At 39.1% G+C, this 24,173-nt stretch overlaps 1 protein-coding gene across 8 annotated transcripts in view; it reads right to left on the bottom strand.

Annotated features, from left to right (window-relative positions):
* Positions 1–7,303: 7,303 nt before the first annotated feature.
* Positions 7,304–24,173, bottom strand: part of BIRC6 (baculoviral IAP repeat containing 6) — a 265,056-nt gene continuing 248,186 nt past the window's right edge. For all 8 annotated transcript variants that reach the window (XM_075203663.1, XM_075203667.1, XM_075203660.1 and 5 more), the window contains 2 exons: positions 8,631–8,765; positions 7,304–8,144 (listed from right to left, as the gene is read on the bottom strand). In XM_075203663.1, the coding sequence (XP_075059764.1) occupies positions 7,965–8,144; positions 8,631–8,765 (315 nt within the window). In that variant the 3' untranslated portion in view covers positions 7,304–7,964. The remainder of the gene's footprint in view (positions 8,145–8,630; positions 8,766–24,173) is intronic.

Below are 24,173 nucleotides of genomic sequence, written 5' to 3'. Positions count from 1 at the left end.
AATAAATAAAGATGAGTAATTTAATCAGTCTCGTTATTTAATAGACATACCTTGTATAATGTCTTGTCTCATTAGAGTGAAAGCTAAGATAGAGATGGGAAGAATACAAACTAGCTACATCTGTATTTATTGGGTTGGGTACATTTTTCCTACTCTATTAACGACGACAGTAGGAATGTCTACCAAAAAAAATGACGATTACCAGAAATCTGAAATGTATAAAAAACAGACTTACCATAACACACCCACACACTGTATCCGGCAGACTTCATATGACAGAGAAAAATGCCGCCTGTGATATTCACGTCACTTAAGAGCCCGACACTGACATTTCTGGCTATAAAGTAGCAATGTGTAGACCCGGCTGCCTATAGTATCTAGAACCTCTAATGCTAATCCTAACCCTAACATTCACATCAGGTCCACGCATCCAATAATTAACGGGTGTGGCCAAATACTTTTGTCCATATAGTGTGTGTGTGTATATATGTGTGTATGTGTGTGTGTGTGTGTGTGTGTGTATATATATATATATATCTATATATATACACACATATATACACACACACACATATATACACACACACACACACATAGTATATACAGTCCCATATATTATACTCTATTATATCAAGAAAATTTCCCACCCGCACTAGCTATGGATTTAGTATTTTAGAATAACCTTAATCTTGTGAATAAATTAATATTTTGAGAGTCTGCTGCATCTTTTTCAAACTCTGCCTATATGAGATACTCCCCAATCTTTTAACATAACATATTACATTTGTGTTTGCTATGAAATGACCATGAAATAGAATTTGCATTTTATAAAGACCATTTAATGGGGGGTGACTGGGTATTCCTAATTGTAAGAAATATTATTTAGCATTGCAGCTTGTCCAGTTTGTCCAATGTCACTCTTGTACTCACCCCAATTTTTTAATGAAGTAGGGACATGATATCTGTGTTCACTTCCCAGGCACCAGTGGCCTGCTATAAAAAATCAGCCTATGTTTTAATTTTCTCTTTCTATATGGGTTTATACTAATAAGTAATAGTCTTAGGCTCCTTCACCATTGCTCATAATTTTAATTTGGGGTTATCTCCTTTCCACTCCTGGAAAAAATTATTTCCTTTGGTCCATGGCTGAAAGATGGCATGCAATTTCTTAATGATCTGGCCAACTTAGTCTCTCCTTTCTTAATATTAAAAATTAATAATATTCAGAGAAAATTTGCCATTTCCACCAAAGGATTTTATCAATACATTTATTTTCAAGCCATGTGTACTATTCTACCTAGTATAACTTTGACTGCATTTAATGCTCTTTACTGTAGATTTATTCTCTATAATATATTTTTATCATCTAAGGACCCCCATACAGTGAAATGGGAAGAAACACTTGGTGATGAAAACTGGCCAGATATTTGGGATAATGTGGACAATAGCTCAATTTGTATTAGAATTATTGAAAGTTCTTATAAAACTTTTGTTCTGTTGATATTATATAAAACGTTCCCTTCTGCTTCTAAGAAATGTAGAGATTGCTCTTTTGCAGACTCCTATATACATATGGTGGGATTGTCTCGAATTAATGGAATTTTGGACAGGAGTTAGTAATATTGATTATTCATTTTGACATCCAAAAAAATGTTCTGCTTCCTTGTCTCATCCGTTGTACTACTCAATGCCAACATAAATTCATTAGAAACATACATTGGCAGTTTCCTCAACAAAAGACCATGCTCCAATCAAAAATGTTTTCCACGCCCAGTGATGGTAATATTGTAGGAAGTTTTTTGGGAGTTGGCCGTTTGCATTAAATCTATAGTGCAGCGTTTATTATCCCCCATCTGCTTGCCCGGAAAAAAGCCCACCTGATGAATCTCGGTAATAAGTTGAGTCAAAAAGCAAGAAACTTGACGAAGGGCTTTATATTACCATTTAATAGTAAGATTGCTCTACCGCCCCAACAACTGTTTAAATCTTTATAAGAATTCTGACTGAAGAGGCCTGGAGAGGGAATAATTTACCATTCATTATGGGGCTAAATAATGAGACCATGTGTGGAATAAGGATAGGTTTTAAAATTTCGTAATAAATTCCAGGTAGGCCTTTTGAGCAAGGGATTTTCCCAATTTCTGCTCTTTAACCTCTTGGCTAACTTCTTCTGCAGTTATTTTCTTATTTAAGTGTGGCTTTATTTAGTAAGATTAACCAGAAATAAATAATTTTGTGTTAGGGATTCTATGTTGGAAGGCCACGTTTAATGTTCAGATATATTATACAGTCGCCAATCTTCACAGGCTCATACACCAAATTAAACAACACTATTCTCTCTAGATGTCCTAGTTGCTTACAATTATTCTGATTTATATCTTTGATTTAACCTAGCGCAAATTCTACTCTTAGTTAGGAGAAAATTAAATTCCCCTTTTGCCGCAATGTTTGGAGTATTTTCCTTGATTGTTATGGTCCTTTCTCAGAGATTCAACCTTTTTGGAAAGGTTTTGTAATTGTGTTAATCCTCTTTTTTTTCCCGTTGTGAGAGGCAATACTTATTATATAAAATCTGATTACAGCCTTATTATCCTCCCATAATGTATTTCTAGCAACGCCAGGAGTAGTTGTTCAGCTCAAAATATTACTCAAGAATATTAGATAATTTGGTATCAAATTCTGGTCAATTGAGGAGAGATTTGTTAAATCTCTAATTACCTCTTTGAGGTTAAGAGGCAGTATGATATAGGGAGGATTATAGACACTTTGGAGTCGATTATCAGTGGTAGGACTTAGCAATACCATGTTGATTCCAGAGTAGACACCAATAGGTGAGGAAAAATATGCATAATTTCCAAATATTGGTACCATGACCCTCCAGTAATCAGGGGAGGAGAAAAGAATCGAGTGAACACAAAGCAGCAGATGCTTATAAATCTACGGTCATGGTTGAACTAGTAGTTGTGGAAGACCCATCTATTTTCTATTTTATGATCAAAGTACACAAAAAAAGGATAAAACATCAATAGAAGACACACAATTGATCATGTGACATACATCAATATGTTGCAAAAGCTTACATAAAATCACTTGAGAACAAGAAAAAGTCCAATAGCTTATTGTAGTGCACAGAGATTCTTCCTCTTTGATGAATGATGTTTCTCCAGTGAAATTCCAAATATTGTAGAACATAATAAGCAAAACATATATTGTGTAATACGTGTAAACATAGGTTGTAATGTGACAATACAAAATATGTAATTTTTGTGATCAAAATATGCATATCCTTTTCCTCATACGATTCCTTTTTGTGAACAGATTTTTTTTTTTTTCTTTAAATAATGTTCTAATCACAAAATACCTTAAAATAATCAATTCAGATGCCATCACCATTTGTGAGAATAACATTTCTGGGGAAAATTCCCCTTTGTGAGTATGCTTACTTCAAAACAGATAATTAGAAAGCATATCAACATCAAAGATTGTCCATATCCATATGCTGTTCCTGACAAATTTTGTGATTCTCACATGCAGACTATGTGTAGACAGAGAAAAATGCATATGGTACATTCCCTCAGACCAAATTTAAATAAAAAAAAATCAGTTTAAAATATTAGATATAGTATCCCTAATGACATATCTATAGAACTAGCTGTCTACCAGAACTTGCAGATTAAAGTTCTCAGCAAGTGATTTTGTATAAGCTTTTGCAACATATTGATGTACAAGTCACATGATCAATTGTGTATCTATTGGTGGGGTGCAATGAACACCCTGATATACATTGTAGACAACCACATTCCATATAGAAGCTCTCCCAAGTTATATTATAATCCTTTCTTATTTTATGAAGGATGGAGATAAAGTTACCTATCCAAATGCCTTCACCCAAATTCAAATTTAGTAAGTTTGTCAAAAATCAAGTTTTTTTTTTTTAAAATACAGAAGTCACTGTGGCAGGCTACAAGAAGCTTGGTAATTAATATTTTTACTTGGTTTGTTTTTTTCAAGATGCTATTAATGATTTATAATGCTGGTTTCCCAGCATCATGTGACTACCATGGAAACCAGTCACATATCAAATGATGTACAAAGCACAGGGGCTTTGGATCACCATTCAGAGCTCTTTCTTCACTGTAAAATCCCTCCTTTGCCTTCACTTGACATGCTGTCTGAGTGTGTTTATTACAGACAGTCATACTTGTCTACCCTCCAGCTAAAAATAAATAAATAAAAAAAAATGTACTTAAGATGTCTGTTCAGGATCACTGTTTTAATAAACCTTGAAAGGACAGAAGTCAATATATAAGCAAGATAACAATAGAGACCCCTCTATATAAAACCATGTACAACCCTGTAGACATTAATTCATAGTGCTTAGTCCCTATAAAATAAAGCTATTGGATGAACATAATATTTGGTCGACCTAAAAGTAAATATTAACAGAACATGGACCTCTCTTTTGGGGAGTTTAATCCCTTCACATTTACAGAGATCATGGGCCTGATTCATTAAGGATCTTTACTTGAGAAACTTCTTATTTCAGTCTCCTGGACAAAACCATGTTACAATGCAAGGGATGCAAATAAGCATTCTGTTTTGCACATAAGTTAAATACTGACTGTTTTTTCATGTAGTGAGGCTCAGTTCTGCAAAGGCAGGACTTTGAACCAATTGAGGGGACAGTCGGAAGCATACCTCCCCCCGTGGGCTGCTCTGCAACACAGGTAAAGACATAGGGTAAGGCTAGGTACCTAGTGTCGTCAGTCGATTATTTGGTCAATCAGATAAATATCACATTAGTGTGTACACTACAACAATGAATGATTATCGTTCCAAAGCACATGAAATCGTTGAAAGATTTTCAAATGGACTTGAAAATCTCGTTCAGTAATGGAACAATGTTGTTCTGTAGTGTGTATGCACTCATGATCAGGATCTCCATAGAGTTTAGAGTCACATTATCTTTTCACAGATCCGAAGGTAAATCTTATAAAACATTTATAGTGTGTACAGATGAATTGGCATGCTGATTGGGACTTATGTACAAATTAATCACTGGCAACACTATCAACAAAAGTGTGGATCATATTTATTCATTATATAACAATGTAGTATACTTAGTTAAGTTTAGTATTTGCTAAACATGTTTCTGCAATGATTATTTTTAACTACTCTTATGTGATTGCAAAATGGGACCACTATGACTTTGAAAGATAGGCAACACTGGTATTTAATGTTAATGACTAAAGAAATTGAAAATATGTTTTAACTTAACCATAAAATTCAAAGAAAAAAAAAAGAAAAGAGAAAGGAATCTGAGAATACTAAGGCACACTGCCGTTTTATCAAAGTTCAGGTAAGGAAAAGTTATCTTACAAATCTGGATAGTTCTCAGAAAATTTCAGAAAGGAGCAACTGTCTGTTCACCAAAACAAGACCGTTTGGATTAATTCTTAATTTCTCCTTTTACAGTTGCTGAGGGTGCAAATGCCTAAATGAAATCACTCTGGAGGTATATTAAAGGGTCAGTAGAATCACTGTATATAATATTAAAGTATAACCAAACTGTTACATCTGACCAGGTTAATCAGTGACTTTCTTGCGTAGTTCAAAGATACACTATCACATTAGATATATAAAAAAGAAAAACACAAAGTGAGCAAAATGTACATTTTTCTTTTTAGAATATTAGTCACAGCAAAATAAATTAAAAGATCATAGGTCATTTTTTTTATTTCCTTACAGTTGTCAGAAATCTGAGGTTACCTAATATACTTATGTTCAACAGTAGAATACGCTAATCCAATACCTGCGATCTTCCACCAAGCGAAGCTGTCAACATACCTTACCCATGAGCTTCCCATTTGCACTGGAGATGCCTGGGGGTAAGTGACATTTTTCTATTTTACATATCTCATCTAATTGTATCATTTAATGAATACTTAACAATTATGGTGTAATGTATAAAGAAATAGTACATAAGCTGGATTTATTTACATTGGAAAAAAAAAAAGTTGAAAAAAAGGGAAATCAACTGGTTCTGTGGGAAAAGTAGTTTCATAATCATCAGTGCTTTACTTGCTATGTAATTCATCAAAGGTGAGGGCAGATTAAATCAGTCAACCTTGCTGCTTTTGTAAAATCACTTTAAGTAACAAAATGTACATAATTCATAACAAGTTTTCTATTAAGGTTCAGTTACCTGATGAACTCATTTACTAATCAATACCTATAAACAGGATATTTTGATTCATTTTCACTTATTCTGAAGGTCACTGGTTTGTTTTAGTGAAACCCAATGCTGAACAGCAGCAGCAATTACATATATTATAGATTGTAAGCTCCCATGTGGCCTACTGCCTGTATGATTGTTAATTACATTTGCAATGAAAATTAACTTCTGTGTTCCCATGTACTTTGGCATTAACACCCCCTCCCCCCAAATAAAAAAACAAAGAAAGAAACTACAGAGTAATGATTTCACAGAGCAGGAAAATCCATTTCTGACTAGCTATATTATTCACCATACAAATATTGACTGTGTAAGCACTAGATAATAAATTTCTCCCTGTGATCAGGACCTTTTGTGGCTAAATCTTGCTCTCCTATTTAATATATGCATTGCACCTATGGTATCCCAGGCAACTTGGTTATTTGAGTCAAAATCACCAGCGAAGTGGCTAAATTTTGTGGGTTGTGGGAAGAGCAGGGCCCAGGTGCAAAGGGTTAACAAAGGCTAGTGTGACAAGGGAGGAGGTTATTAATGTTAAACCACACAACCATTTCCCAAATACTTTCCTACCTAGTGTTTATTGTTTTCCATTTAAGGGAAGCAGCAACATTACAAGATATCTTTGATGGCTCTTCAGAATCCTGTCCAAAAAACACTTTCAAAGATCAAGAAGAAACAGGTACACAGATGACAAGGTGCAAATCTTAAAGTGCAGTCACAGCCAACACTTTCAGGATGTAGCAATTCTTGTGGTTGAGCTGATAATCATGAACATGTACCTGATTAATTCACTTGGAACCAAGCAAACATATAGACTTATGAATAGTGGCTCTGGAGTGTGACCCAAATGCACTCTAAATAATTTTTGTGCAAAATGTGTGCAACAAGCCCGCATCTGCAATCACTTGTCCAAAAAGTGTTTACAGGCATCCAACATTTAATAGGGAAACAAACAATTACAAATTCATTGATAAACCTGATAAGTTAATTTCCTGTTATTTATAGGCATCTGGCAACAAATTCACAACACAAATGAACAAATGGATGAAGCTAGAGGTGCACAGGAACTGAAGGTAAAACCATGTCCATTTATTTCATGTGCATCAAATGAAACAGACTGTGATAAATTCAGTCTTACAAGAGCAAGTCTCCAGTTGTAAAGTTCTTTCGATTGTAGATTTATTCTTTAAAAAAAAGAAAAATGTACCAGCAACTCATTTAGTAGGGAGCATGTCTGTTTAAAGTTTATTGAAGAATGCAGTTGTCTGTAGAAATCAAAAATGAGAATGACGGTATGGCCAAAATCTATCAAATTCTGTGAAAATTTGCAGTCTTTAAATAGTTATAGTAATAAGAATGACTAATATATATTCTTTGTTACAACGCCCTCACTCCATCGGTAAAAAAAAACAAAAACAAAAAAACAAAAACATTTCAGTAAACATTCTTTCCTAAGGAACTTTTCCCTTATTTCAGTGATTTCTCCGTTTCATACATTTTTGCTAAACATACCAAATCAGTGGTTCTCACAATTGAAAAATAAAAGCACAAAAAAAGTTTACACTCTTTTACAGGTAAAAGATCATGTTGAATTAAACTGTATATCCTTAAGGGCATAGAATAGTTTTAGCTTCATTAACTATTACATAATTAGCTTCTTACATACAAATATGGACATATTTGGCTGTGCTTCAAAGCCTGTGTGTGTAAAAGTCCATGCCTATGCAGCTCAGAATTTGAAGTCACCAGGGTTGTCTTTACTGCTGCTGGGTTTGACCTGTTCGTGCAGTGAAGCCTCCTCGCAGCTTGCAGTAGCAAGGCATTTTTCTGCAGACTCATCAGCATCTGGGTCCAAGCCTTCAGGGCACTGGAGCTTTAAGAGCTCTTCTCGGAGCTGAGCCGTATGTCGCTGCACACAAAGCAGAAGGAAGAGTATGGTCAGCATGTCAGTGTAATAAATTGTTCTCTCCAGAGTCACAAACACAGTGCTGCATGGAAGTCGCTGTGCAAACAGAAAGGAATTCAGTGGAACCCCAGGGATAGGTAGGCTGTGCTGATCACGCAGGAGGAAATCAGAGTGACTCTCACAAATAATTCCTATAAGCCAGCTCACTTTTCTAGCAAGCAAAAAGTTTGACTGTTCCTTATAGTTACCACTGAATATAACAATTGTATGCATTTGATGGCAATTATACAAGCCAAAAAGAGAGAAGTTTATTATCTGTAGGCTTTCTATTGGGTATAAGGTTTCCATTCATTATCAGAATGAGAAATTGACAATAATGTAAGAAACAGTGTGTTAAATTGCTTTAGATTATTCTGACTGATGCCACAGATCTTAAAAAAAGGGGTTTATATTTTTTTAACCTGATTTAACAGAATCCAAATACCTTACCTTTAAAGCTGCTGCATGGTGAGACATTGTCCTTCCAACACGTTTGTCACTGCTAAACTGCTGAATATCTACTATCCAGTCCTCACACTGAGCCATGATCTCTGCTCGTTTCAAGTAAAAATGTTTATGAATCACCTAGGAGTGAAAAACACAGTTTAGAGACATAGTGTAGAAACAGCTATCAGAACACTAGTTTTATCCAGGAATGTCCAAAATAAAGCATGGTATATGATGAAATACTAAAGTGTCATCTGAATGCACGGTGGCTCAGTGGTTAGCACTGCTGCCTCACAGCACTGGGGTCATAAGTTCAATTCCCGACAATGGCCTCATCTGTTGGGAGTTTGTATGTTCTCCCTGTGTTTGCGTGGGTTTCCTCCCACACTCCAAAAACATACTAGTAAGTTAATTGGCTGATATCAAATTGACCCTAGTCTGTGTGTGTGTATGTATGTATGTTAGGAAATTTAGACTGTAAGCTCCAATGGAGCAGGGACTGATGCGAGTTCTCTGTACAGCGCTGCGGAATCAGTGGCGCTATATAAAAAGATGAGGATGACTCTGTAGAATTGGCCTAACTTATGCCCGGTTGTCGAAAGACCAGAAACCTGTTCCCAAAACCCAGTTCAACACATTATGATGGGTTTTTACCATATGCACACATGTAAACACAAGCACATCATATAAAGTTACAAATGACCTTTAAAGAAGTTTATCCTAGCCATACTGTTGGAGTCACACAACACTAAATTTATCAAACATAAAGCATGTGGTGAATGTTTGTGGGGAATGTACATCTCCTCAGAATATAGCAGAGGTGTGATGACTTAACAATTTAACTAGGTAAATAGGTTTGTGTTAATTTGAGTTACTCATCAACATTTATTTATATAGCGCCAGCAAATTCCTTAGCACTCTACAATTAGGACTGTGTGTGAGCGTATCTTCAAAGAATCTAGAACACTATCAAATCTATTAAAGACTCACTTGTTACATTTCACAAACAGTAATAGAGATATGCTATTTAGAAGTAAATGTATATGGTTTTGTTGGGCTATCACATACTAGACCACTGGTTTACAACAGGTAGTCCTGTGAGCCCTCAGCTTTGTGCTCCAGATACAACTTATACCACTTTCATACTGCCGCCCCGGCAATATCCAGGGTTGTTAACCCGGGATATTGCCGGGGCACAGGGCAGTATAGATAACAAGATTCCCGGGTCGGGCGGATTCATACTGCATCTGCCCGACCCGGGTTTTAGAAAAAAAAAAGTGTTAAGATTTTAATTAAAAAAAAATACATAAGAAATGGTTACGTAACTTATTTTCAGCCAGCGGTGTCTCCGGTGCGTTGCCGGCTGTCAGGGGGACCTCTGGGTACTAAAATGACGTAATTTCTAGTCCATTAAAAATGACGTCATTTTAGTACCCAGAGGTCCCCCTGACAGCCGGCAATGCACCGGAGACACCGCTGGCTGAAAATAAGTTAAGTAAACATTTATGTATTTTAATTAATAAAATCTTTTTTTTTTACCTCACAATTTTTTTTTTCTTTTACAGTATGAATGGTGAGACCCGGGAATTACACGGGTTGCACCATTCATACTGCAGGCTAGCGGGGTCCAACCCGGGAATTACCCCTCGAAAAATCCCGGGTCTAAGTCCCGGGATTTTAGACCCGGGATTTTGTGGTTGGACTATTCATACTGCACCAAGACCCGGGTTTTTCAGCGTGCCTCTGCAAAAACTCGGGTTTTTGGTGCAGTAGTATGAATGGGGTATTATTCTCTGGTTTATAACAAAACAAATAATAAGATTGAATGGGGAGAAGCTGCCTTCTGCATCATGTGACCTCCTCTGCAAATCACAGGGAGGTGCAGTGCATTCTGCACAGCTTGCTCTCCGTCCTCCTTTTCAGCAGTGCAGCTATTTGTAGATGTGAGGAGTGGCATGTGGGGAGGTCATAGTGGTAGTTGAGTGGCATGTGGGGAGGTCATAGTGGTAGTTGAGTGGCATGTGGGGAGGTCTGAGGGACTTGTGGGGAGGGCTAAGTTAATTAAGAGAAGGCCTGAGCAGCATGTGTGGGTCATGTGGGCAGATCTGAGCTGCATCTGGTGCAATCTTAAAGTAAGGGAGTGTGATTAATTTGGGGATACCAAAGCTTTATGGCTGTGGGTCCTTCTAAATGTTGCGAAGGGCTGCACATGCGACTCTTGCAGTTTATCAGGTTGCCCATCAGCATCAATTATATAATTAGCATTTCTGATATTGCAGAGTGTCTCTCTCAACCCTCCCATTTTTTAACAAATAGAAAATATGTATCTATACACCCACATGAGGGTAAAGGCTTACAAAGTACCCCCCTGAAGTGTCCGTATAACCCCATTGGAGGTAGAGTATAAACTAAGTTCCTGTGGTCAGAGCAAATTCACATATTAAAAAAAGCCCTCTTCTAATCAGTTTTGTATATTCATTAGTAATAAATTAATAGTACTTTATATTTAATATACTGCAATACCCTTTGAATGTGTTAAATGTACCCCTTGAGGTAGACATACCCACATATTGATAAACTTATGCTCTCAACTTTTGTAAGCAATGTTTAATGATACACTTTTATTAAACATGCTTTTAAAACAACTTTGCTGCTTTATACAACTAAAGCTTACTTTGAATTTTCTTTTCCTGCTTAACAGCTTCCCAATATAACTTAAATTCAAATAGTTAGTGAACAGTCGGCAACCACAAACTTTGTGTTTCAATTTGCCATTAGTGTGCCTGTTAAAGCTGTGGGGTACTTGTTTACGGAAAGAACAGATTCTCAAATCACCACCTTTGACACAAACGGACAGCTCAAAATTAAAACAATTATAGAAATCTTGGTAATTAATGCCATGGAGCTTCGTTTTAGGAGGATGGATAAAGAATCACATTACATAGATAACACAGAACACTAACTAAGTCTATTTCGGTGAAATGTGCTTCTGGCAGGAAGTGTGAATGAGTTGACACAAAAACCATCCCATTAACCTCAAACATTGAAAGATGCACAAGGGAAAACATTGCAACCTTTGCTCCAACGTGTAAGTGGAACCTGACTAGAATGCAATGCCTGTGCTTAACAACAGTGCTAAACAGGGAGACTAGAATAAAAGATCACTCTGCAACAGACACTTTCCAATACCTTGAGTGATCACCGAGTATTTCAGAGGTGTTGTGCTGGTTTTTCGATAGCTCATAAAAGCAAGATTCCTCTTTGGAAGAATAAATAAAACATCCAAGTAAATGATTGCTTATGTTTGCATTGCTTTAGCCCATATTTACTAATCTGCATTACTGCTCACGATGGAGGCATTCCTGTATACAGTCTGTGCCTGATTATGCAATTCACATTCTGCACTCTGGAAAGAATTTATTGTACAGCATTGTGGTAGATGCTAGCATTATATAAGCAATGCCAGAATCAATTAAAAGAAAAAAGGGAAAACACAACTGGGAAGCCAGAGTGAGCCCCATAGCTTAGCATAAATGGTGGCTTAGAGTTTGGCGATAGACCTCTGTGTATGTATAATATATGTGCATTATATTTCTTGTGGATGAGATACTGGGGTTTAGTCTGGTCTCACAGATATGAAAAGTCATATGGGAAAAGCTAATGAGAAAAGAGAAAATCATTTTTTTTTGTGGCGAGAATTTGAGAAAAACTACACAGCACTTCAAATGACTAATGTTGGTGCAATGTATCAAAATTGTGAACAGTTTCATCCCAGAAGCCTCTAGAAAACCAGCACTCCTTTTATGAACAAAGTATTCTGGTATAAACAGATGCCTAATTGAAGTGGTTGCTCTGAAGGCAACAACCAAGGACTGCTGGTTTTATACACGCGCATCCATCCAACAGATAATATATCTATCACTCTATATACAAAGTATGCATGTATCTGAATTTGCAGGTTTCACAGAATGCCCTTCTCATTTTTAAACAATCCACCCAGTGTGTGTGTGTGTGTGTGTGTACACACTTTATATCTAAGAGTACACATGCAAATTCTGCAGGGGGAGACATGTCCTTCTCCTTTGCACATACACTAATAAAACAAAAAGGCATGTCTGAATTTAATGCAGAGAAGTGACTCTTATAATTATTCTGAACATAAATCAGTGAAGATATTACATATTTTTAGATCCCTAGAATAAATGTGCGCCCTTTTCAAAGTCAGACCTGACAAGGGAAGTATAATAGAAGGGTTATGTGATTGCGGGAAGCAGGATGAAAGGAATGAGTAAATAGCCGTTAGCTGAGCCGCATCTCCTCTGTGGATATATTAGATTACTGCCCTCTAAGGGGAAGAAAGCATTCACAGGTCACGATTGTCTAAAAGGACTGTTTCATTTGTATTGTGTATCAATGTGCTGCATGGATACCCTTGAGATGTGTTCCCCCGAATCGACTAATTAGACCATTTCTGTAGCTGCTGCTACAATGTGGCATATAGCTCACACACCATGTAGTTTGTCTACCGATAGAAATATCAATGATTTTGTAGAAGCAAAAATCAACATGTTTTTGTGATAAAAGTCACAAGTGGAGTCTGGGCTAGATAAAATTTATGGGGCCACAAGGCATGTAACTTGTTTGGACCCCTTCCACTAAAATGTCATTGTCAAAATGAGGCTGCTCATGCGCAGGTCAGATAAACAATGCACTATATGCTTCAAGTTAATGCTGTCTGACCTTGTCAGAGCCCCTGGTAGCAGGCAATAACAGCTCTCTGCAAACAGCATACACTACACAACGAGGGTGGTGCCGCAGGGCTGAGGTGCCAATTCGTTTGTGGGGCTAGTGCTTGAGTCCTAAAACTAAAAAGGTGCAGAAAATCTATTTTATGTACTCAAAGATGTGGGTGGGGCATGATGACATACAGCTAACAAAGTTTGAGAAAAGACCAGGGGGTAAATGTATTAAGCTCCGGGATCTTCAACACCCGCGAGTTCGCGTCTTCGTCGTTTAAATTTAAAGCGGCGCTGCCTTGTATAGGGAAGTTGAAGGGTTTAAGAGCATGTTATAGCCGCCTCGTTTCCCTCTCTGCATCACAGCCAGCCCTGCTATATGGTCACTGAATTGGAGCTGACTGCTTAAGCCTGTGCAGCAGCTGCTGGGTTCAGGTTTGTTTTAATACAGAGCTTACCGGGCAGACTTTGGAAGGTGCCAAAGGTAACATGCAGATTCCAAATACCTGGTGCCAAAAGTAATATGCGCACGTAGCCATAACCAGAAATTTTAGACCCACTGCAAAAAGAAAAGAACACACACTCCATTGCCCTCCAGTTTAGCCTAAAATATTAATTTCCATGTGCCGCCCTTCAGCTTTATACCCTGAGCAGTTGACCTTCTTGTACAGCTCTTGTTACTTGTAATGCACAGATGCTATGCCTGGTGCCAAAAGTAATGTGCACCGATTACTCTGGATATCACAAAGCATCACAAACACAAGGAAAATACAATTCTCTATGTGATTTCTCTATACTGTGCCACAGAAGGAACTTTCCATCTTTAACTCTAATTTAATTCTATGAGGCCATTATTGGGTTTCCCTTATAAGATCCAGAACAGCTCTCCCAAAGTGTAAAATTGTGTGTGATCCTACATAGGCTTTGGATACCATTGGCATCCAGGGCTATGTTATGGTGTGGACATATTCAAAAATGTAGAATAGAAAAACAAATGTACAGGGTGCGTCCAAAAAGGATGTGTATTTTATTAAATATAAAACCAGCTGATCTCACATGTACAATCTTATAATGAACAAAACTTGCACAAATGATACAAGTATCAATATGTGACATAAATAACAGGATAAAACTGTAAACAATTCCAATGAGTTAATTGAAATGTCTCAGGGAATTATATCAATCTGGGTGTCTGGCCAGTACACCTTAAAAACACAATGTGGATGGCATTGTGCGACGTACCAAAACTGTATTTACGGGTAATAGGGAAAGATCTCACCCACAATTCCGCAAGCAGCTGTGATTGAACTTAGGAAACATTTTAGAGTTTTTCCAGGGTATAATACCAGCTGAAAAATTGCGGGAAAAGTCTGTCCCGGGCATGCGCAGTATCAGCCTCCGCCGTCGTCTTCGTCCCTTCACTCCGCCGTCATAACGTTTCGAGAGGATGACTCACTTTGTGTGACTTATGTTCGTGACAGATTTTTCCCGCAATTATTTCAGGATTCGTTAACTTATTTCACATCAGGAACTCCTGATGTCTTGCAATGTATTAGTCACCAACTGCTATAGTAAAGCTTGTATGCCATTTACTTAATTTGTGTGGTGATAGCACTAATGGCAATGCCTTATCTCACTTCCGCTCAACAAGATTCACCTGGAGGAGGTCCCAAGTCCCTTTCCAACTCCATTTTGTAGCGGCCCTTTAGAATTTTATTTTCGTTCTGTTTGTGATTTGGATAAAGTGAAAAACTCACTAATCACACCCCTATTATATCCAGTTGGTGACTAATACATTGCAAGACATCAGGAGTTCCTGATGTGAAATAAGTTAACGAATCCTAAAAAAATGGCGGGAAAAATCTGTCACGAACATAACAGTCACACAAAGTGAGTCATCCTCTCGAAACGTTATGACGTCGGAGTGAAGGGACGAAGACGACGGCGGAGGCTGATACTGCGCATGCCCGGGACAGATTTTCCCCGCAATATTTTCAGCTGCTATTATACCCTGGAAAAACTCTAAAATGTTTCCCAAGTTCAATCAAAGCTGCTTGCGGAATTGTGGGTGAGATCTTTCCCTATTACCCTTATATACAGTTTTGGTACTTCAAACAATACATCCACATTGTGTTTTTAAGGTGTACTGGCCAGACACCCAAATTGATATAATTCACCGAGACATTTCAATTTACTCGTTTGAATTGTTTACAGTTTTATCCTGTGTTTTATTTATGTCACATATTGATACTTGTATCATTTGTAGAAGTTTTGTTCATTATAAGTTTGTACATGTGAGATCAGCTGCATTTTATATTTAATAAAATACACATCCTTTTTGGACGCACCCTGTACATTTGTTTTTCTATTCTATGTTTGGAGACTGGCAATCTCAAATAGGAGATGCGACAAGAGGATAAGATTACTTTTAGGAGTATATATATGGTTGTAGCAGAATAAGCCTTATTGTCCTTTAATATTCAAAAATGTATTTGCCTGTTAGAGGGCAATAATATAAATAAAATGTTAATAAAATAAAAAGCACACAAACAGAAATATTTATGCACACACTAGCAAGTACACCAAACCTAATAAAGTTACAGAACAAAATTTGGGGTATATTTCATGGGTTACATTGTTGTGTGATTGTAGCTAAGAGAAGCTGGACATTTGTAATTTTTGCTTAATTTAAAAAAAAAATTTTTTTTTTCTCTATATGAGCCACAATAGTGAAAGATATTTACTCAATTATAGCTTTAAAAGAAAACCAAACAATGTAAAATCCATAAAGATACATTTTGTTTATAGAGCACAAAATAATAATATAAAAAGTTATTGCTCGTGAAATCGGCAGTCTAAAAATGTGGAAATTGACACCAGAGGAGCAGAATTGGCAAAAACTCCTGGCAGCAAAATGGTTAAATTCCATCTTCTAACAAAGGTGCACAACTTGCAACCCGTATTTTGAGTTGAATGGAGCTTATATTTTCATCTACCTGGGCTTGGAGAAGCAGTTCAGGGATGTTCACATGCAAGTACAGCGAGTCAAACAGTAATAATAGAAAAGTTTGTTGTTCTGCTTGCTGCTACAGCTTCTTTCCCGATTTGTTTTGTATATGTGAGAAAGATATAAGCACCCAGTTTCCTCACTCTGAACAATTTCCAATTCAATTTATTCTTAGCCATTATATTAGCATGAAATTAGTCAGACCTTTGCTTGCACATGTTTAGCAAATTCAATTAAACAGCTGAACTCACATTAAGGTAGATTTCTCATCAGCTGCATGGTTTACACTTTCCGGAGCCAAAACAAAAGTATGTTTGAGAGAGGGAAATAGATATACACTACATCATACCAGAAGACAAAAGGTAAATGGGGAGAATCAATTTCAAGTAAAGACAGGTATTGTCTCTCCAGGGGCGGGCTGGGCCAACTCATGAGCCAACCCGAGCATCCTTAGTATGTTGCCATCTGTGGATCACTTTTAGTCACAGGCTAAACCTCTATGTGGAAATGTAACCACTGTAAGTTATAATAGTCGGGCTAACTGAGTAATATCAGAAAGCGACAAAACAATCAAAATATAATGCAAGTGTCAAACAAGTTTATTTTTAAATACATTAAAAGTGATTTCTCTATTGCCCTTCATCTCTTTACCTTACACAGGTAAAGTTGTGTTTTGAATGCATATCATTACCTCAAGTGTCTTACTCATTCATTCTGAATTCTTAGTAGGCCTTAAAGCTGTACAGCAGCTCTTTAAATTGGGTTTACACCAAAATATCTTTTCTTGATAGCAATGTTTTCATGATGGTTTGGCTCTAGGAGGCACTATTCAGTTTAAGAATGATGCTTCATTTTACATAACCTAATATAGCAACTCCCACTCAAAATATAAGTAACTGAAGTATGGCTTACAAACTAAAATAATATCATGTCAGTTTATAGTTATTGGTAGGAAAAAAAAGGACTGACAAGGGATAACATTAATACTGACCCGTCACCAGATACATGGACATGTTCTATTATATGCTTAGATGTCCCCCTCATTTTATTTTATTGGCAGTCATCAGGATATAATTATGCATCAAGTTAGCCCAACTGCTTTGAACTATTTTCTGCTAATTGTTATGCCAGCGATAAGTCATTTGCTTTCTCCATCATGGAGAAATATGCAAGCCACTACTAAGGAGCTCGGCAGAAATTACTTCAATTAACTAACATTTATGTCAGTAGATTATAAATCAGCCTCATTTTATTTTGACAAGCAACACGGAGAAAAAGTTCTTACGTTTTTTTTCTCTGGCCACACACGTCTAACTAAAATTGTATTTTTAAACAAGGTGCTGATATTTCATATTTCAATTTCCTTGGTTGAGCTCTTTTTCTTGGAAGAGGGGCAAAAAAATTATCAATTACACCTCTGGAAAGATATAAACCCCCCGTATTTCTGACATACGAGCACCTTTACACTCAATTAGACGTGTGAAATTGCCCAGGAAAATGTATTGCATATGTCAAACTAACTTCAGTGGTGGCATAATTAGGAACATTTACTACAGTCACAGTGCATAAACAAAAACATGGACTTGTTATCTTAATTTGAATCTGAAAATAAAAGGCTATACAAGCTTGGCTCATGTCTGTTACACACAGCAAATCTTACATTTACATGCCAGTCACTAGATGCATACAGCTTTTCTAGTAGACTGTAAATCATTCTCCCAGACAAAAGAAAGAAAAATAAAATATATAGCATTCGTTGCTATTCTTTTTGCAGACATGTTTGTGAACAGGCATTTTATTAGATGTAAACAAACCCAGAATAAGTAATAGATTTGTAAATTATTTAGACCTTTTCGACATGTTGCATGGTTCCTATATTTTGGAAATTAAGAATGTGAACACCCCTCACCTTCCTGTGTCATTATTTTATAGGATGTTCAAGGCATAAAGAAAACAGAATTGATTGAATTTATAAAACTAAACAAAATAAAATGCTACAAGAAATTAGAAACCAGAAAACGAAGCATTCATTTATCTGGGGAACTGTAGGGTGTCCACTTTAATGTCAATGTGAGTGTGGCCCCAAAAACAACAGTGATTCCCCAAAAACAACAACGATTCCCGATAATAATCTGATGAAGTCTATCTGACCATTAGGCATAATAGTAAATACGATCAGAAGATTTCTATCTGCCTGTGCGCACTCATCTTACTACTCCCCAAACAGGCCTTAACAGAGCTTAAAACAGTGAATGCTTGCTCACAGGGGCATCAAATTGTTATAGGATGAAACTTTACAGGACTGCATCACTAAAGGAGGACATTAATAGTCAAATATCCTCTATTAGCTGTCTCTGTGCTGTATGGATACCTGAGTAATAGGAAACACAGTGGGTGGTACTAAGGGCATAAAAGTTCTATCTGTTGTAATTGGTGGTTATCACTTCTGCCTCACAACACCGGTGTCATGAGTTTGATTACCAACCATGGCCTGTGGGGCGTTTGTATGTTTTCCCCGTGTTTGCGTGGGTTTCCTCCAGGTGCTCTGGTTTCCTCCCACACTCCAAAAACATACTGGTGGGTTAATTGGCTGCTATTAAATTGCCCTTAATCTCTCTCGGTCTGTGTGTGCGCAAGTTAGGGGATTTATATTGCAAGCTTCAAAGGGGCAGAGACTGAAGTGAATGAGTACAGCTCTGTACAATTAGTGGCACTATATAAATAAATAAATAGATGATGATTGGTGTTTACATGCTACACTGCGCCACTATCTTACCATTCTCAAAAACGTTACTGCATAATTAGAAAGCGTCTGTGTTTTAGTACATTGGGTAAACTGCACTGTGTTTACTTAAAAAGCATAGGATATTTGCATAACTATTAAAAAATAGGATTTTTCTCCTTCATTCTATCTGGGGGACACTGCTACCATGGGGACGTACCAAAGAAACCCCCTAACGGAGGGACCGTTCTGACAGTCCGGTCCACAACACTTTGTGTCCGAAACTGGCGTCCGGGGACGCAAACACATTGAATTGAGAAAACCTAGTGAAGGTATGGACAGAGGACCAGGTGGCCGCCCGGCCAAGCTGATCCGCTGAGACCACATTATGCGCAGCCCAAGAAGCCCCCACTAAGCGGTGGAGTGGGAGGCAATACGACTTGGCGCAGGCCGTTCGGAAGTGACGTAGGCCTGTTTGATTTTGGACGTAATCCACCTAGCGACTGTCTGCCTAGAATCTGGCCAACCCCGCTCCGTTGAACCCACTGGTTCAAAGGGGGAACTCTGAAGCATGGTCAGAACCAAGTTTAGGTCCCAGGGAGCTGTAGGCGTAACATAATTGGTTATATGTGCAGGACCCCTTGAAGGAAGGTTCTTATTTCTGGAATATCAGCTATTTTCAGTTGGAAAAAGATTGATGAGGCAGACACCTGGACCTTTAGGGACCCAAGTCGTAGACCTGTGTCCAAGCAATTGTTGAGAAATGCTAGGATACGGGAAAGATGAAAATTAGTCAAGTGGCAGAGTCTTCGTTCGCACCACTTAACGTAGGTATGCCACACTCTGTAATAAATGCATCTGAGGTCGGTTTCCTGGCTTACAGCATGGTGTCTACCACTCTGGAGGAAAGTCCTCTGGACCGCCAGATTTTAGTCTCAAAAACCATGCCATCAAAACCCACAGGAGGTAGGTGCTGGTAAAGAACCGGGCCCTGCCATAACAGGTTGCCTCAACGGAGTAGAAACCCTGCTTAACACGTAGCTGCACTGATATTTTGGAGAAGTTTGTGAGTAGAATTAGTGAGGTCTGGGAGAGGCAGTGGCACCAAAACATGTTTAGGGTCGGAGGGTATAGGAATATCAAGAAATGCTGAAGCTAACGCGAGGACTGCTGTCCAGTACGGGCGTATTTTGAGACAGTTCCACCAAATATAAATAAAGGTTCCTGTTTAACCACAATTTCTCCAGCAGGTAGCACTTGTCTGTTGATATATAGCTTGTAGTCTGGAAGGAACACAATACGATCTATGAAGCAGTTTGCGCAGTGACGTCACTCGCGCTGTCAGCGAGGAGCCGCGATCGCTCGCAGCTTCCTGAGCTGCGGGCAGAAAGTTGGGTTAAAATTACCGTAATAACGGTAACCGATTTAACGCCTCGCTAATTCGGGGAGAATTGAACTCCCCCCTTGGAGTTGAAACGAAAATGGGAATGAAACTTTCCAAAGAATGGACCAACAATGAGATAACCTAATGTGGCAAAGATTGGAAGCCGCAGTTGAGCTCACTTCGAAAAAAAAATTCTGATCACAGAGAATCTGCTGCACATAAAGCAGCATTAAAAATATTTGACAAAAGCAAAAAGAAATACTATTGAGAAGGCTTTTTTAACGTCATTATCTCAGCAAAAAATAATAACTGCTACTTTATATGCAGTTCTAAAGATTTTTGCAAAGGAAAATCAATCATTCCATAATTTTGCAAATTAAATTTATCTGCAACAACTGAAAGAAGTTGAAATGGGTCGTATTCTTCATTCTACAAATGCGTGTATTAACATTGTTAATCATACAAGTGAAAAAATTAGTAAAACTGGATAAAGAAATTGTGCAATCCAATAATAAAATTTCATTGATAATGGATGAATCAACCACAATAAGCAAAAAAAATACCCTCATAGTATATGTTCGATGCTGTATCGGACGTGTTGGAATGAATTCTCCGATAACTTTGTTTTTGGACTTCGTAGAACTTGAAAAAGTAACTGCAGAATGAGTATTTGATTCCTTACTCCAATGTCTTTACTCTCACGGGATGACAAGATTATTTATCTATTGTGTACCGACCCGGCTTGTCAGTTAACCCTTCTCCTGCTGAATCCCTGGCTTATCTACATCAACTGATCTACTGTGTACCGACCCGGCTTGTCAAGTAACCCTTCTCCTGCTAAGTCCCTGGCTTATCTGTATCAACTGATCTACTGTGTACCGACCCGGCTTGTCAATTAACCCTTCTCCTGCTGAATCCCTGGCTTATCTGCACCAACTGATCTACTGTATACCGACCCGGCTTGTCAGTTAACCCTTCTCCTGCTGAATCCCTGGCTTATCTGCACCAACTGATCTACTGTATACCGACCCGGCTTGTCAGTTAACCCTTCTCCTGCTGAATCCCTGGCTTATCTACATCAACTGATCTACTGTGTACCGACCCGGCTTGTCAAGTAACCCTTCTCCTGCTAAGTCCCTGGCTTATCTGTATCAACTGATCTACTGTGTACCGACCCGGCTTGTCAATTAACCCTTCTCCTGCTGAATCCCTGGCTTATCTGCACCAACTGATCTACTGTATACCGACCCGGCTTGTCAGTTAACCCTTCTCCTGCTGAATCCCTGGCTTATCTGCACCAACTGATCTACTGTATACCGACCCGGCTTGTCAGTTAACCCTTCTCCTGCTGAATCCCTGGCTTATCTGCATCAACTGATCTACTGTGTACCGACCCGGCTTGTCAATTAACCCTTCTCCTGCTGAATCCCTGGCTTATCTGCACCAACTGATCTACTGTATACCGACCCGGCTTGTCAGTTAACCCTTCTCCTGCTGAATCCCTGGCTTATCTGCACCAACTGATCTACTGTATACCGACCCGGCTTGTCAGTTAACCCTTCTCCTGCTGAATCCCTGGCTTATCTGCACCAACTGATCTACTGTATACCGACCCGGCTTGTCAGTTAACCCTTCTCCTGCTGAATCCCTGGCTTATCTGCATCAACTGATCTACTGTGTACCGACCCGGCTTTTCAGTTAACCCTTCTCCTGCTGAATCCCTGGCTTATCTACATCAACTGATCTACTGTGTACCGACCCGGCTTGTCAATTAACCCTTCTCCTGCTGAGTCCCTGGCTTATCTGTATCAACTGATCTACTGTGTACCGACCCGGCTTGTCAATTAACCCTTCTCCTGCTGAATCCCTGGCTTATCTGCACCAACTGATCTACTGTGTACCGACCCGGCTTGTCAGTTAACCCTTCTCCTGCTGAATCCCTGGCTTATCTGCACCAACTGATCTACTGTGTACCGACCCGGCTTGTCAGTTAACCCTTCTCCTGCTGAATCCCTGGCTTAACTGCATCAACTGCATATAAAACATTATTTTATATGCCATTATTTTGTTTTTCCTGATTGTACATTTACAAGTTTCTACTTTTTACCTGTTATTATTCTACTATTTATATGCCTTTATCTTGTTTTTCCTGATTTTATATTTACCAGCAACTAGTTTTACCTGTTATTATTCTTGCCTATTTCCATTGTCCTTATTACCTCTCCTTCGATTATTCTTTGCCTTCCATGCCCTAATTGGTTATTGTCCTCCATCTTGCTATTGTCTCCCTGCTTATTCTTACCTGTTATCCGCTGTCCTTACTATCTTACTGTTCTGCTATCATTCTTACCTGTCTTCATTGTCCTTATTATCTCACTGTACTGTTGTTCCATGCCCTCAACGCCCTAATTCGTTATTATCTTCCACCTTTTCATTGTCTTCCTGCCTTTGTTCTTACCTGTTTTTCACTGTCCCCACTATCTCACTGTTCTGTTACTCTCTCTCCCTACTATGCCTCCCCGCTCTCACTCCATACCCATACTCCCCCCGCCCTACCTCTCCCGTTCCTCCCCGCCATCCCCCGCGCGCTGCTCATCTTGCTAACCTCATCCCCATTTCCCCCCTCTCCTCTCCCCCTTTCTTCTGTGCCCTCTGGAATGCCAGATCCGTCCGCAACAAGCTGACTGCTATCCACGACCTCTTTCTATCCAACTCCTTTAACCTTCTTGCCGTTACTGAAACCTGGCTCTCCGATTCTGATACTACTTCCCCCGCTGCCCTCTCCTATGGTGGCCTCTCCTTCACCCACTCCGCCAGGCCTGGTGCCCGCCCTGGCGGTGGAGTTGGCCTCCTCCTCTCCTCCACCTGTACTTTTCGTGTCATTCCCCCTGAACCCTCCCTCTCCTTCTCCTCTTTTGAAGTTCACTCCATCCGCCTCTTCTACCCCATCCATCTCCGCGTCACTGTCATCTACCGCCCCCCTGGCCCCACCTACCTCTTCCTTGACAACTTTGCTAGCTGGCTTCCTCACTACCTCTCCTCCGATCTCCCTTCGATCATTCTCGGTGACTTTAATATCCCCCCATCGACAACCCCACCTACCCTGCTTCCAGCAAACTGCTCACCCTCTCTTCCTCCCTTGGTCTCACCCAATGGACCTCCTCCTCTACCCACTGCCTTGGTCACTCCCTTGATCTTGTCTTCTCCTACCTATGTAATCTCTCCGACTCCTCCATCTCTCCCTTTCCTCTATCCGACCACCATCTTCTCTCCTTCTCTCTCTCCTCTTCTCCTGCTCCCCTCCCCCTTGCCCAAACCTACTCTGTCCATACGCAACCTCGATGCTCTTGACCCTGCCTCTCTGTCCTCCTCTCTCGATACCCTCCTTTCTCTCCTTTCCTCCCAGGCCTGCCCCAACCAGGCGGTCTCCCTCTACAATCACACCCTCACCTCCGCTCTGGACGCGGTCGCCCCTGCCCACTCCGTCCACCCCCGCTGCTCCAAACCCCAACCTTGGCACTCCAAATTTACCCGCTTCCTCCAAAAATGCTCCCGTTCCGCCGAACGTCACTGGAGAAAATCCCGCTCCCTGGCTGACTTCCTCCACTTTAAATTCATCCTTTCATCCTACAGCTCTGCCCTCTCACTCGCTTAACAATCTTTCTTTAAATCCCTCATCTCTTCCCAGTCCTCTAAC

The sequence above is a fragment of the Mixophyes fleayi genome, chromosome 3, assembly GCF_038048845.1.
Source record: "Mixophyes fleayi isolate aMixFle1 chromosome 3, aMixFle1.hap1, whole genome shotgun sequence".
Classification (NCBI taxonomy): domain Eukaryota; kingdom Metazoa; phylum Chordata; class Amphibia; order Anura; family Limnodynastidae; genus Mixophyes; species Mixophyes fleayi.
Note: the sequence above shows the minus strand (reverse complement) of the source record. Positions and strands in the feature narration are given on the sequence as shown.